General features: G+C 47.9%; 1 protein-coding gene across 6 annotated transcripts in view; it reads right to left on the bottom strand.

Annotated features, from left to right (window-relative positions):
- The window catches only part of TTC19 (tetratricopeptide repeat domain 19), a 37211-nt gene extending 25162 nt beyond the window's left edge, over window positions 1–12049 (bottom strand). For 3 of the 6 annotated variants that reach the window (XR_010937425.1, XR_010937424.1, XM_067715492.1), the window contains exons 1-7: window positions 11826–12049; window positions 11622–11746; window positions 9528–9638; window positions 9037–9075; window positions 8186–8242; window positions 7811–7872; window positions 5751–5845 (exon numbers count right to left, since the gene is read on the bottom strand). Coding sequence is in view for 4 of the 6 variants with exons in the window: in XM_067715492.1 (XP_067571593.1) it covers window positions 5751–5845; window positions 7811–7872; window positions 8186–8242; window positions 9037–9075; window positions 9528–9638; window positions 11622–11746; window positions 11826–12015 (679 nt within the window). In the remaining 2 variants the exon portion in view is untranslated. Of the gene's footprint in view, window positions 1–5750; window positions 5846–7810; window positions 7873–8185; window positions 8243–9036; window positions 9076–9527; window positions 9639–11520; window positions 11747–11825 lie in introns of those variants that run through there. The other 3 variants (XM_067715493.1, XM_067715494.1, XM_067715495.1) reach the window with 3 other exon arrangements.
- Between the last annotated feature and the right edge of the window lie 30 nt (window positions 12050–12079).

Raw genomic sequence — 12079 nt, 5'->3', positions numbered from 1 at the left:
CAAAATTAACAACTGGGAAAGGAATATGATCCTGAATACATAACAGAATATCGTTAAGTTATGCTTTACAAATATAATTCCTAAGTAAGTTTCTTCCAGGAAAATACAGGTCTCCAAAATTCTTTCACCCACGCATTCACTTATTCAACAGGTATTTATTTAAGCTGTGGTCTTGGCACTGTCCTAGGTACTGAAATCAACTCAAGAAAATGGAAGAAACTTAAATGTATAAGTAACCGAAGAAAGAACAAAAGCTGCCAGAGAATCAACTCTAAAGGAGATCTGAGCCACGTGGTTTCGTAGATCCTACAACTTCCAAGGACTAGATCACTCCATGTAATACCCCACACCTATTCCAGAAAACACAGAAAGCATGCCAGTTCATTTTATCACATTAATACAATCCTGTGATGAGAAGCTCAAGAAATACACTATGGATCTCACTAAACAAAATAAATGTGGAAGTCTAAATAAAACGTGAGCATCAACTATTACCCAGCAGCACACCGAGCAATTAACCAGTTACCGGCAAGCCTGACATGCTCCACACGTAATAATACATCTGCTCACACGGTCTTGCACCAAATCAGATACAAGACAAAGTTGTCCAGCACCGCTGTTACTTAATGTTCTGAGGTTATGGCCAATGAACTACATTTAGTAAGGGGAGGGAGTAGGGACACAGAAGTACAACTATCTGAAAAAAGACAATTATCATGACCTCCCAAATCTCTAATTATATATCTGGAAATAGTGTGAATATCAACTCAAAAGCAAATAGTTTAGTAAGGTGCCCATTTAGAATCAAATGTAACAAAACAGCTGTCAGATCTACCTGAAAAGATCTGTAAGGAGAAGCAGACCACGTCCCTGAATGGGAAGACGGCGGCGTGATGAGAACAGAGCTGCCGTTGGTCTCAGCCACTTTCCTCACATGATTCAAGCAGACGGGGTTCCGAACCTCTGTTAGGAATGGATCCTGATCAGTTTTAGCCAATCATGCTAATGCCACTTCTCTTGCCAAGGACTGGGTTAGAAATGCCACGTAACCCGATCTGGCCAGCAGGGAGCAAGCGTAAATCTAGGCGGGGACTTCCAGGAAAAATTACCTTGATTCTAAGAGAAACACGCAAGAAGTGGACACTGTCATTTCTGGATGAGATTCCTGGGATCTGACGGTCACTTTTCAACCACAAGGAAAGTGTGAAGTGAAAGCCAGCACACTGAGAGTGTCAGTGAGGATGGATGGGGAGACCACATCCCTCAGGACCTCCGTGAGCCATAAAGCCCCGCCCCCTTTCACTAAACCGCCAGTCACATGACATAACAGTGTCCTCACGGCTACACTTAATTTAGTTGAAATTTTTTGCTATTTGTAGTCAAATGCTAACTTATTCAGAAGGCAACCTCCCCAAACTAATTTATAAACAACACAAATTTAACAATTCACTCTCAAAGTACTTTGGGGAGCGAACAAAAAGAGCTAAAATTCACATGAAAAATATCTAAAATTCATATGGAAATTGAGTGAAAACCAAATGGGAAAAATTTTTGCAAAAGAAGTATGTGTGAGACCAGTATCACCATGTAACTCAAATGATATCACCTAATTCAGACAACATATACTGTTATGAGTCATCAGATGAATAAATCAGAATGGAAAACCTTAAAAGAGACCCAAGTATATATTAATTAACATAAGCACATAATGATGATAGATTATTATCTTTAAGAAAGCAGTTACCAGGGACTTCCCCAGTGGCGCAGTGGTTAAGAACCTGCCTGCCAATGTAGGGGACACAGGTTCGAGCCCTGGTCCAGGAAGATCCCACATGCCGCAGAGCAACTAAGCCCGTGCACCACAACTACTGAGTCTGCGCTCTAGAGCCCGCGAGCCACAGCTACTGAAGCCTGTGTGCCTAGAGCCCGTGCTCTGCAACAAGAGAAGCCACCGCAATGAGAAGCCTGCGCACCACAACGAAGAGTAGCCCCCGCTCACCGCAACTAGAGAAAGCCCACGTGCAGCAACGAAGACCCAATGCAGCCAAAAATAAATAAATAAATTTATTAAAAAAAAAGAGAGCCAATTTAAAAAAAATCAGGTTACAAAGAAGTCATGTAAGTGTGACTCCTCATTTGCTTATTAAAATGTAAATAGCTAGAGGAAAACAAGCCTAGAAAGACATACACCAAAAAATAAACAGGAATTCTTTTTTTTTTTTTTTTGCGGTACGCGGGCCTCTCACTGTTGTGGCCTCTCCTGTTGCGGAGCACAGGTTCCGGATGCACAGGCTCAGCGGCCATAGCTCACGGGCCCAGCCGCTCCGCGGCATGTGGGATCTTCCCGGACCGGGGCACGAACCCGAGTCCCCTGCATCGGCAGGCGGACTCTCAACCATTGCGCCACCAGGGAAGCCCTAAACAGGAGTTCTTAATACAATTATGAGTGATCTTTATTTTCTTCTTAATGCTGTCTGAAATTTTCTTCAGCACCCTTGTATTGCTTTTGGAGTCAGAAAAGACTGCTTTATACTCTGAAGCAACTGTCTACAGTCAATGTATAAATGAAACATAGCAAGGATGTGGATAGTTCAAAAGTGACTTATTTGACAGCTAGAACTTGTTTCTACATCTTTTGTGAATTTCTTCAAAGCACTTCCATACTGCACTGACATTTGTCAGTGTCTGCTGGGCCTTTTGCCCTTTCCCTCAGCAATTATTACTGAGCCTCTATTATGTAGCAGGCACTACTCTAGGTCCTAGGGATTTAGCAGTGAACAAAACAGATGAAGGCTCTTTCCCTCTTTGATAGGGAAGACAGACACTAAAAACGCTTGAACAAAAATGAACTTCAGTAGCTCAAGCACACAACACACACACACCTACTTCCCAGGGTGACAAAGCAGAGGAGGAGAGAGGTTCAGAATGCACACAGGTGGGAAGACTGGCTGGCAGGCTGGCCTCCTGAGCAGAGGCCTGGGTGAAGGCCACTGGCCATGGAGACAAGAGCAGGCACGGGGCCCCGAGGCGGCACTGAGCTGGGAACGTACGACAGCGAGAAAAGAGCCGGGTGGCGAAGGTGGAAGGATGGTGTCAAACAGGTGGGGGGGTGGGGGGGGCAGTAAATCCTCTGAGGGAATGAAGGGAAGCACGACAAGCTGTGGGGAGATGACTACAGGAGTCCAGGCAAGAAGCAATGACAGCCTGGACCAGAGCGGTAGGGCAAGAGGCTGAGACGGCTGTGACATGGATGCATTTTGATGGCTGATTCAGTACAACTTGCTGGTGAATGACACGTAGGGAATGAGGAAGAAATCACAGCTGCTGCTTAGGTTCTTGGCCAAAGCACCGGGTGCATGGTGGTACCATTTACGAAACGGGCTGCCTCGCGAGAAACCAGCTTGTGAGGGGCAGAGACCAAGTGGCCCATCTCAGCGGGGAGGGGCGCTACAGGGGTAGGGAGTGAGAAGCACAAAATAAGCCACAAGGACACACTGTACAACTGTACAACATGGGGAACATATAGCAAATATCTTATAATAACTACAAATGGAGTATAACCTTTGAAAACTGTGAATCACTATACTGCACACCTGTAACATAATATTAGACATTAACTATATGTCAACAAAAAAAAGTTAAATCAATGCAGGAAAAAAAAAAGAGAGACCCATTTCAAACACGTTAAGTGTGAGGTGACCATTAAGCATTCAGGTCAGGGTGTCAGGTAGACCATCTAACCCATGAGCCTGCAGCTCACGTACAGGCTGGGGCTGAAGATGTAAAACTGGTATTTAAAGGTATGGGACTAACTGCTGTCTCCTAGGGTGTGAGGGCAGAGAGAAAAGGGAAGTGGGCCGAAGACAGCCCTGAGGCCCGCTACCTTTACAGGGGACCCGGGGAGGGCAAGGGACCAGTGAGGTGTCCCAGAACCAAGCGAATGAAGGGTTTCCAGTAGGAGACAGTGACCACCTGGGTTGAGCTGCTAGTAAGTAGAGCTGGTAAGATAAGGATTGAGAACTGGTGACCTTAATAAGGGGGGCTTCAGTGGAGTATGAAGGAGGAAAACTGAGTTATGTTCAAGGGAGAACTGGAAGACCCATGACTACAGAAAACTCTTGCAGCCATATGTACTGCTTTAGGGACAACAGAGTTGGCCACTGTATCTCTAGCATCATGCTAGCTCTAGGCAAAGAGGAAGTGTGAAATCAGGGCTACTGAATGAATGTCAAATCTGAAAATTCCCAATACTTCAACCCACATTAAGAAACCCGAATGCATATGAAAAGATGCTCAACATCATTAGAGAAATGCACATCAAAACTACAATGAGGTACCTACCAACTCACACCAGTCAGAATGGCCATCATTAAAAAGTCTACAAATAAATGCTGGAGAGGGTGTGGGAAAAGGGAACCCTCCTACAATGTTGGTGGGAATGTAAGTTGGTGCAGCCATTGTGGAGAACAGTACGGAGGTTCCTCAGAAAACTAAAAACAGAGCTGCCGTATGATCCAGCAAGCCCACTCCTGGGCATGTATGCAGACAAAACTCTAATTCAGAAAGACACACGCACCCCTCTGTTCATAGCACTATTCACAATAGCCAAGACACGGAAACAACCTAAATGTCCATTGACAGATGCATGGATAAAGGAGATGTGGTACATATACACAATGGAACACTACTCACCCATAAAAAAGAATGAAATAACGCCATTTGCAGCAACATGAATGGACCTAGAGATCATCATACTAAATGAAGTCAGTCAGAAAGAGAAAGACAAATATCATATGATACCACTTATATGTGGGATCTAAAACCTGACACAAATGAACTCATCTGTGAAATAGAAACAGACTCCTGGTTGCCAAGGAGAGGGGGTTGGGGGGAGGGACGGACTGGGAGTGTGGGGCTAGCAGATGCAAACTATTACATTTAGATGGATAAACAACAAGGTCCTACTGTAGAGCACAGCAAACTATACCCAATCTCCTGGGATAAACCATAATGGAAAAGAATATTAAAAAAGAATGTCTATATGTGTAAAACTGAGTCACTTTGCTGTACAGCAGAAATTAACACAACATTGTAAATCAACGATACAAAGGAAGGGGGGGGAGGGAGGGAGGGAGGGAGGGGGAGAGGGAGAGAGGGGGTGGGAGGGGGAGAGAGAGAGAGAGGGAGGGAGGGAAGGAGGGAGGAAGGGAGGAAGGGAGGGAGGGAGGGAGGGAGGGAGGGAGGGAGGGAGGGAGGGAGGAACCCGAATGGCTGAGAGCCAGTGTCCTGCCCACCCCATTCTGTTCCCAGCATGACTCTTCATGCTCTTCCCTCCGCGATGAGGACAGACAGACAAAACATGAGCTTCACTTCCTTTCTCATAGCTGGTGGACATCGGGGACCAAAGGTACTTAATTAGCATTGTGACTGGTAGCTGAACCAAGAGACAAGAGAAGAAACTTCCCTTTCTGCTCCCCAATTTTCCAGAGATGATATATAATAAAAATCAACAGATATATTATGAAGATGTTACCACGGGGTTAAAAAAAACAACCACCACCAGTGGTCAAGTCATTTAAAGAAAATATCTAATTCCAAACCCTCTGAGACCTTAGAAACAGCCACAGCTTCCAAAATGAGTAACTTTCCCCCCAATTCAGATACCTTTCTGCTTCCTTTACCACAGCTGAAGAGTGAAGCCCTTTGTGGCAAAAAAGGCAACTGTCCAAAAAATAGTCAGGTTTCCCTACCTGACAAAGTGTCTTCTGATAATTCCTTTTCTCTCTCAATTTTTTCCTCTAGAGTTGAAATGCAGAATTCATAACCAGCAAGAGCCAGATCCTGTCTGTAAAGCAAAGAGCACCAATCAGCTGCACACCTTTCACAAAGTGCTCTTCTGTCCTCATCTCTCCAGCTCAGGTTTACATTGTCAGGTGCAAGACGGGAAGAGGGAATTTTGTTTAAAGTCTCTAAGAGGTGTCAATCTGCCCTTTCTCAAGTTTGGGTTTTTTTTGGTCACCTAATTAACGTTAACTTAAGACAGAGTTTCAATAACCGACATGACCAGCCGTTCCCTCACCTCCCACTAACACAGTTCAGAGGGGTCAGCTCCTCCACGTGTGAGGAGGTTACCCCTGCTCAAAGTGATACACTACCAACGGAGGCGAGGGCCCCGGCAGTGAGGATTCTAACTGCTGACCTCACTCAGTTTCTGGAGGTCTGTTAGCTCTACACTTCTCCCAAGCTGCAGGTCTTTGATGCAAGTTTCTTTTACAGAAAGGGAACTCCTACCTAGGGCACTAGAAGGCATTTAGCCCCACTCTCAGGACCTCAGTCAACTGGAGAGGACACCCAGGCAGCAGGGAGACTGACTCTGGACAGAACAAGGGTCATCTGCTGGTTTCTACAGAGATGCACAGAAACACGACATAAACTCCGTCTCCGTCCACAAGCTCAGCCCTGGTTTCTGCTCTTCCATTTTGGCTCCTAGCTTCTCACCACAGGTGGCACTACCAAGCTCACCTCTTCTCCTCTCGTGCTTTGCCAGATGACCCCACTGTTCTGCTGTTCTCAGAAGAACCAAACCTTGGCAGGAGGGACCCTATCCGAACAGGGCACGGAACGGGGGAGGCTGCCCAGAAGGCATCCTGAGTCACAGCAAAATGTCTACCAACGACCCCTCCCAACTTGTAACAGCCTTTCTCAGCCTCAGGGCCTGGCCCTGGTCTCATGCGTTTCTTAACAAATCAAAATGAAAAAACACTTTTGAGTAACTTGCAGGCGAACTACTAGTGGGTACTACCTCCTAGGAGGCCACGGGCGTGCCTTACCCTCCGCCGTCACTATCTCTGGGCTGCTTCTTGCCCTGGGAGCTCATGCCCCACCCGTAGCTAGTCCTGTTGCCCAACCAAATGCCAGGAGACGGACTGGGTCCCGCTGAGAATGAAGGAGCTGCTGACTAGAGCAATTCCAAACTTCTGGTACCCAACTTCTGCAGCAACGATAAAGCAAAGGAAAAGCCAGGCTTACTCAAGTCTTTCCTTAAATTTACCCCAAAATATAACTCTCTAGAGGAGCTGTCTGCTTACATCCTAGGGTTTCTTCTTTGAACCCCACCTAGAGAAGGAAGGTACCAGGCCTCTCTCATCCGCGGCACACACCCGGATTGTCCCCAAAGTCCCTCCTGCGCACCCGCAGACTCCTCCTTCTTTGTAACAACTCAGGCTCATCTAACACTTTTAACTCAGCACTGCTTTCTGGTCCCACCTGCAGGTCTCTCCTCCACTCCTGGGTATTGCTTCCTGAAACCTAGCTACCAGATCATCTCTATGGGCTTTAAAAGCTGCCCGCTGAGCTAGCCACTAAGACATTCCCACAGCAACTCTCTCATCATTTAACTTTATACCTGACTTCCTGGTTTGCTGATCCCTAAACCAGCAAAATACATTATCCCCAGCAGCCTTTACAGTGCCCCCTCCTCTCCTAGGAAAAGCTAAGCTAAGGTTCTAAGTACAACTTCCCTTCCCAGTTCAAGCAGGAACAGAAAACTTGCCTAGACTTGTCACGGTGCAGCCAAAGGTACGAGGGCCGCATGTCCCGCTCAGCAGGCTAATGGAAACAGCAGGGGCAAGCCCAGAAAAGACTCAAGATTTCAAAGGTGAGGGACGGAGCACTATGAGTGTGACACCTAAGTTCTGGAGACCCAGGTGATTAGCAGGTAAATGAAAAGTAAGCAACATCCCAGGGCCAATGTTTTGCCCACAGCCCTACTCCTTGGCTGCCTCCACGCCTAGATTCTGACTATACTTACCTATTCTGAGCAGCATAAATAGTGGCCAGCTTTAGAGAGATTTCTATTATTGCATTGTCTTCCTGTTGGGAAAAGAAAAATGAAGGAAATTCATAACAAGTAAAATTTCCTCAAGGGGTATTTCAGATCAACTTCTAGACTGACTCTGACCTGAAAGCCATAGTCTTTAGACTTTTGGAGGAATCAGGCAACTGTGAATTCCTCAGATACCATGCTCTTGCATGAATGAAAGACTGGCAAATTTTATACCAGTCTTAGGGAAAAAGAATTCCAACTCTTTGGCCAAAGCACACGTGGGGGCTGGATGGAGTTTACAGGAAGTAAGACTTTTGAAAACTGCTTCAGCTAGGGAGCAATCCTACATCACGTCCTTACCTGTTGCATGCCCCCTCCAAGCAGGTAACTCATTGTTGCTTTAAAAAGTTTTTCCGCCTAAAAGCACAAGGAAAAGATTTTTGTTTTATTTGGGTCCCCTATCCAGATGACCCTGGATTCTAAGCACTAGTCTTATGTACCATTCCTTGGAAAACACAACACACACACACACACACACTTAAACTCACACACTTACACTTACACACTTACACTCACATATACAAAGAAAAAGGTAACCTTGTGGTGGGAAAACAGACTAAAATACCAGGACTGCACATCCTCTGGGCACCTTGAAAACTATTCTGTGATGAGTAGAAACCAACTTCAGAAATTAACTTCCCTTCCAAACCCACTGTGGCAGAAACTGGAAACTACCCCCTAATATTCACCCTCCTCTCCATCTCTTTAGTTAGACTCTCCTCAATTTTTACCAGGTCAAGCCTCCTTTGCAGTTAGGTGTGGTCACATGATGAAGCTGTGGCCAACAGATGCATGCAGAACACATGTGAACAATCTCTAAATCACACTTTATAAGGAAGCTGCTTGCCCTCCATCCTCTCCTTCTTCCTTCCTGTAGGCTGGAGGTGAGCCAGCTCTCTTACGCAGATGAGGACCTACCTTAGAAGGAAGCTGGGCTTCTGGGCCACTTCATGGAGCAGAGGTACCTACCCATCTTCAGGGCTTAGCTACCTCTGGATTAATGCATTAAAGGGAAATATGCTTCCTTCTTATTTGAGTCACTCTATTTTGGGGTCTCTTTGTTACAGCAGCTTAGCCTGTACCCTTACTAACAGAAGTTCCTTCAGGCTAGCCCTTCACAAATTCATGACATTACAAAGTGATTTACTTACATTTTCAAGCTGACCCCGTATAAATGCTAAGTTGGCCATCTGAAAATTAATTACAAGTTGTTTTTCAGTTTAGAGCATTGTATTCCTACTTACTTCAAAACGTTTAAGCTAAAGACTCCCCTTTGCTTTCACCCTCTAGCTAAAAAAATAGTCCAGAGAAAAGTATGTCACTGATCTGCCAGTAGCAAAGTACAGCAATGGTGTGAGAACAAATACGCGAACAGACTTTGACGATGACAAACCAAATCTAGATCCACTCTTCACTGAAGAAACAAATATTAAGGATATTCATTTCTTTTTTGTCTGGGATTGAGGCGTCTTGTGACACCCCAAGAGTAATAAAAATTGAAACCAAAAGAAAACTTAGTAAAAACAAAAAGCAAAGAGCTTCAGGGCCTGCTGCAGGTCAGGAACATGAATCAGGTGCCTAACCACCCTTCTCCTACATCCACCCTTAATCATCAATGGCTCAGACTGGCGGGAGGAGTTACCAAATCGTAAGTGTAAGTGATGGCCTTCTTGTTATCACTCTTATAGGCAAGACGAAGAGCATCATGCAAAATTAGCTCTGCCTCTGCTGGCTCATCTTTCATGATGCACAACTGAAAAGAGAAAACAAAGAAAATAACAGAAAATGAAATATAAAGAAAGCAGATGCCTGTGCTACCACACGGAAGTGGGTACAGCTATATATCCCAACACACAGAAGGAACTTACTCATTCATTCGTCACATGCTGACTGAACTCCTACTATGCACCAGGCATTATGTCTACAATGGTGACAGGGAGTTCAGCCTCCCCTGCAGCTCTGTTTGGCCACATGACAAAACTCTGGCCAACAGATGCAGGCAGCAGGAATGTAAGCAATTTTTATCAAATCTTATAAGGAAGCTGCTGGCCCTACATCCTCTTTCTCTCTTCCTGCAGGCTGGAAGTGACCTTGTAGGACAAGTAAGCTTAATGACAACTAATGATAAAAGCTAGGAAGAAAAGCAACAGAAAGGAACAATAAGGGGTCCCCCTCAATGGGAGTCAGAGAAGCCTTCCAAGGAAGTGACAGTTAAACTGAGGTAAGAAGGAAGAGAAAGAGTCAACCAAATAAGGAATTGTGAGGAAAATGACCCTCACAAGTCATTGTGAGGGAACGAGCAAAGGCCCTACAGGCTGAAGAAAATGGTTCTTCAAAAACCAGTCAAGGGCTTTCCTGGCGGCGCAGTGGTTAAGAATCCACCTGAAAATGCAGGGGACACGGGTTCGAGCCCTGGTCCGGGAAAATCCCACATGCCACGGAGCAACTAAGTCCGTGTGCCACAACTACTGAAGCCCGCGTGCCTAGAGCCCGTGCTCCACAACAAGAGAAGCCACCACAATGAGAAGCCCGCGCACCACAACAGAGAGTAGCCCCTGCTCGCCACAACTAGAGAAAGCCCGCGCAGCAACGAAGACCCAACATAGTCAAAAATAAATAAATAAAATAAAAAGAACTAATTAATTCCTTCTAAAAAAAAAAAAACAAAAATGAAAGGAAACAGATGTGAAGGGAGGATGGTGAGCCTGACGATAACTGCCAAATAGGTAGGCAACGTAGGGTGGATCGTGTAGGGTCTCAGGCCACGGCAGGGAGCTCGGGTTCTATCACAAATGCTGTGGGAAGTCATTCAAGGTTTATGGGCAAGGAAGTGATACGATCCGATTTACATTTAAAAAATCACTCTGGGGGCTTCCCTGGTGGCGCAGTGGTTGAGAGTCCTCCTGCCAATGCAGGGGACACGGGTTCGTGCCCCGGTCCGGGAGGATCCCACGTGCCGCGGAGCGGCTGGGCCCGTGAGCTATGGCCGCTGAGCCTGCGCGTCCGGACCTGTGCTCCGCAACGGGAGAGGCCACAACAGTGAGAGGCCCGCGTACCGCAAAAAAAAAAAAAAAAAAAAAAAAATCACTCTGGCTGCTGCATGAAGACTGGGTGGCAGGGGGCCAATAGGGCAGACCAGACTTGCAGTTAGGAGGCTGCAGCAGCGTGGTCAGGGTGACAGCAGGAGAGACAGAGAAAAGGGGGCAGATTTGAGAAATATTTTGGATTTGGTGGCAAAATCCAAAAAGGATCTGTTGCTGTACTCTAAGTGTATCAGGAGGTGGTAGTTAGGGACCACAAGTTTTAAAAATGACTATGAAGCGTCCAGGCTGGAAAACTAGGTAGGTAGCAGTAAACAAGAGACGGTTAAGGGAGGTGTCCGGGGGGCACTTAAGATCAGGGGTTAGTCTGGGGCAGGTGAAGCCTCAAAGAGGAGCTGGCACATCGGCACACCCCGCCGTCTGCGGGCATCAGTGTGGACGTTGCTGGCCAGGTGGCGGCAGTCAGCCCAATGGAACAGACGCGATAACCCGGGGAGGGGGAGAGAGAGAAGGACCAAACCGCGCACGGCCCGCATTAAGCTGCACCATCAGGACGCCACACGTGTGCACAATTCTCCCGGCCGGCGCTCTCACCCCCAACGCTGGCTAACTCCGCTGCCCCCGGCGCCGCCTCCACCTGCACTGGAGACGCCGGGCGTCCGTCCACCGGTGTCACCGTCACTGCAGGCCCTCACCTTGGCTCGCTTCAGCAGCTGGATGATCTCGGCCTCGGCGTCCCCGGCCGCCGCCCCGCCCGCGCCCTGCCGCTCCCGCTCCTGCTCCTGCTCCGCCGGGGCGGGCCTCGAGGACCAGGCGAGCGCTGCGGGAAGGGGCGCTGAGGTCACCGCGCCCGGCCCGGCCCGCCCGGCCCGCCCAGTCCGCGGGCCCGCGCCCCTCACCTGCCAGCAGCGGCAGCAGGCCCGGGCCCAGGCCGCGCGGCGCCTCTCGGCACGGCGGCACGTCCGCCGCGGGCGCTCGGCCTCCCGCCGGACCCCGCAGCAGGCGCGCCGGGCAGCCCCGGCCCCGCCGCCCCGCCACCCGCAGGAGACGTAGAGCCAGGCCCGCGCCCAGCATCCGGTGCATGGCCATCCGCGTCCTCTGCGGACTGCGGTCCGGGGCCCGGAAGTCCCGCCCCGGAAGTCCCGCCACCGGC

This window comes from Pseudorca crassidens, chromosome 19 (genome assembly GCF_039906515.1).
Source record: "Pseudorca crassidens isolate mPseCra1 chromosome 19, mPseCra1.hap1, whole genome shotgun sequence".
In the NCBI taxonomy this organism is placed as follows: domain Eukaryota; kingdom Metazoa; phylum Chordata; class Mammalia; order Artiodactyla; family Delphinidae; genus Pseudorca; species Pseudorca crassidens.
Note: the sequence above shows the minus strand (reverse complement) of the source record. Positions and strands in the feature narration are given on the sequence as shown.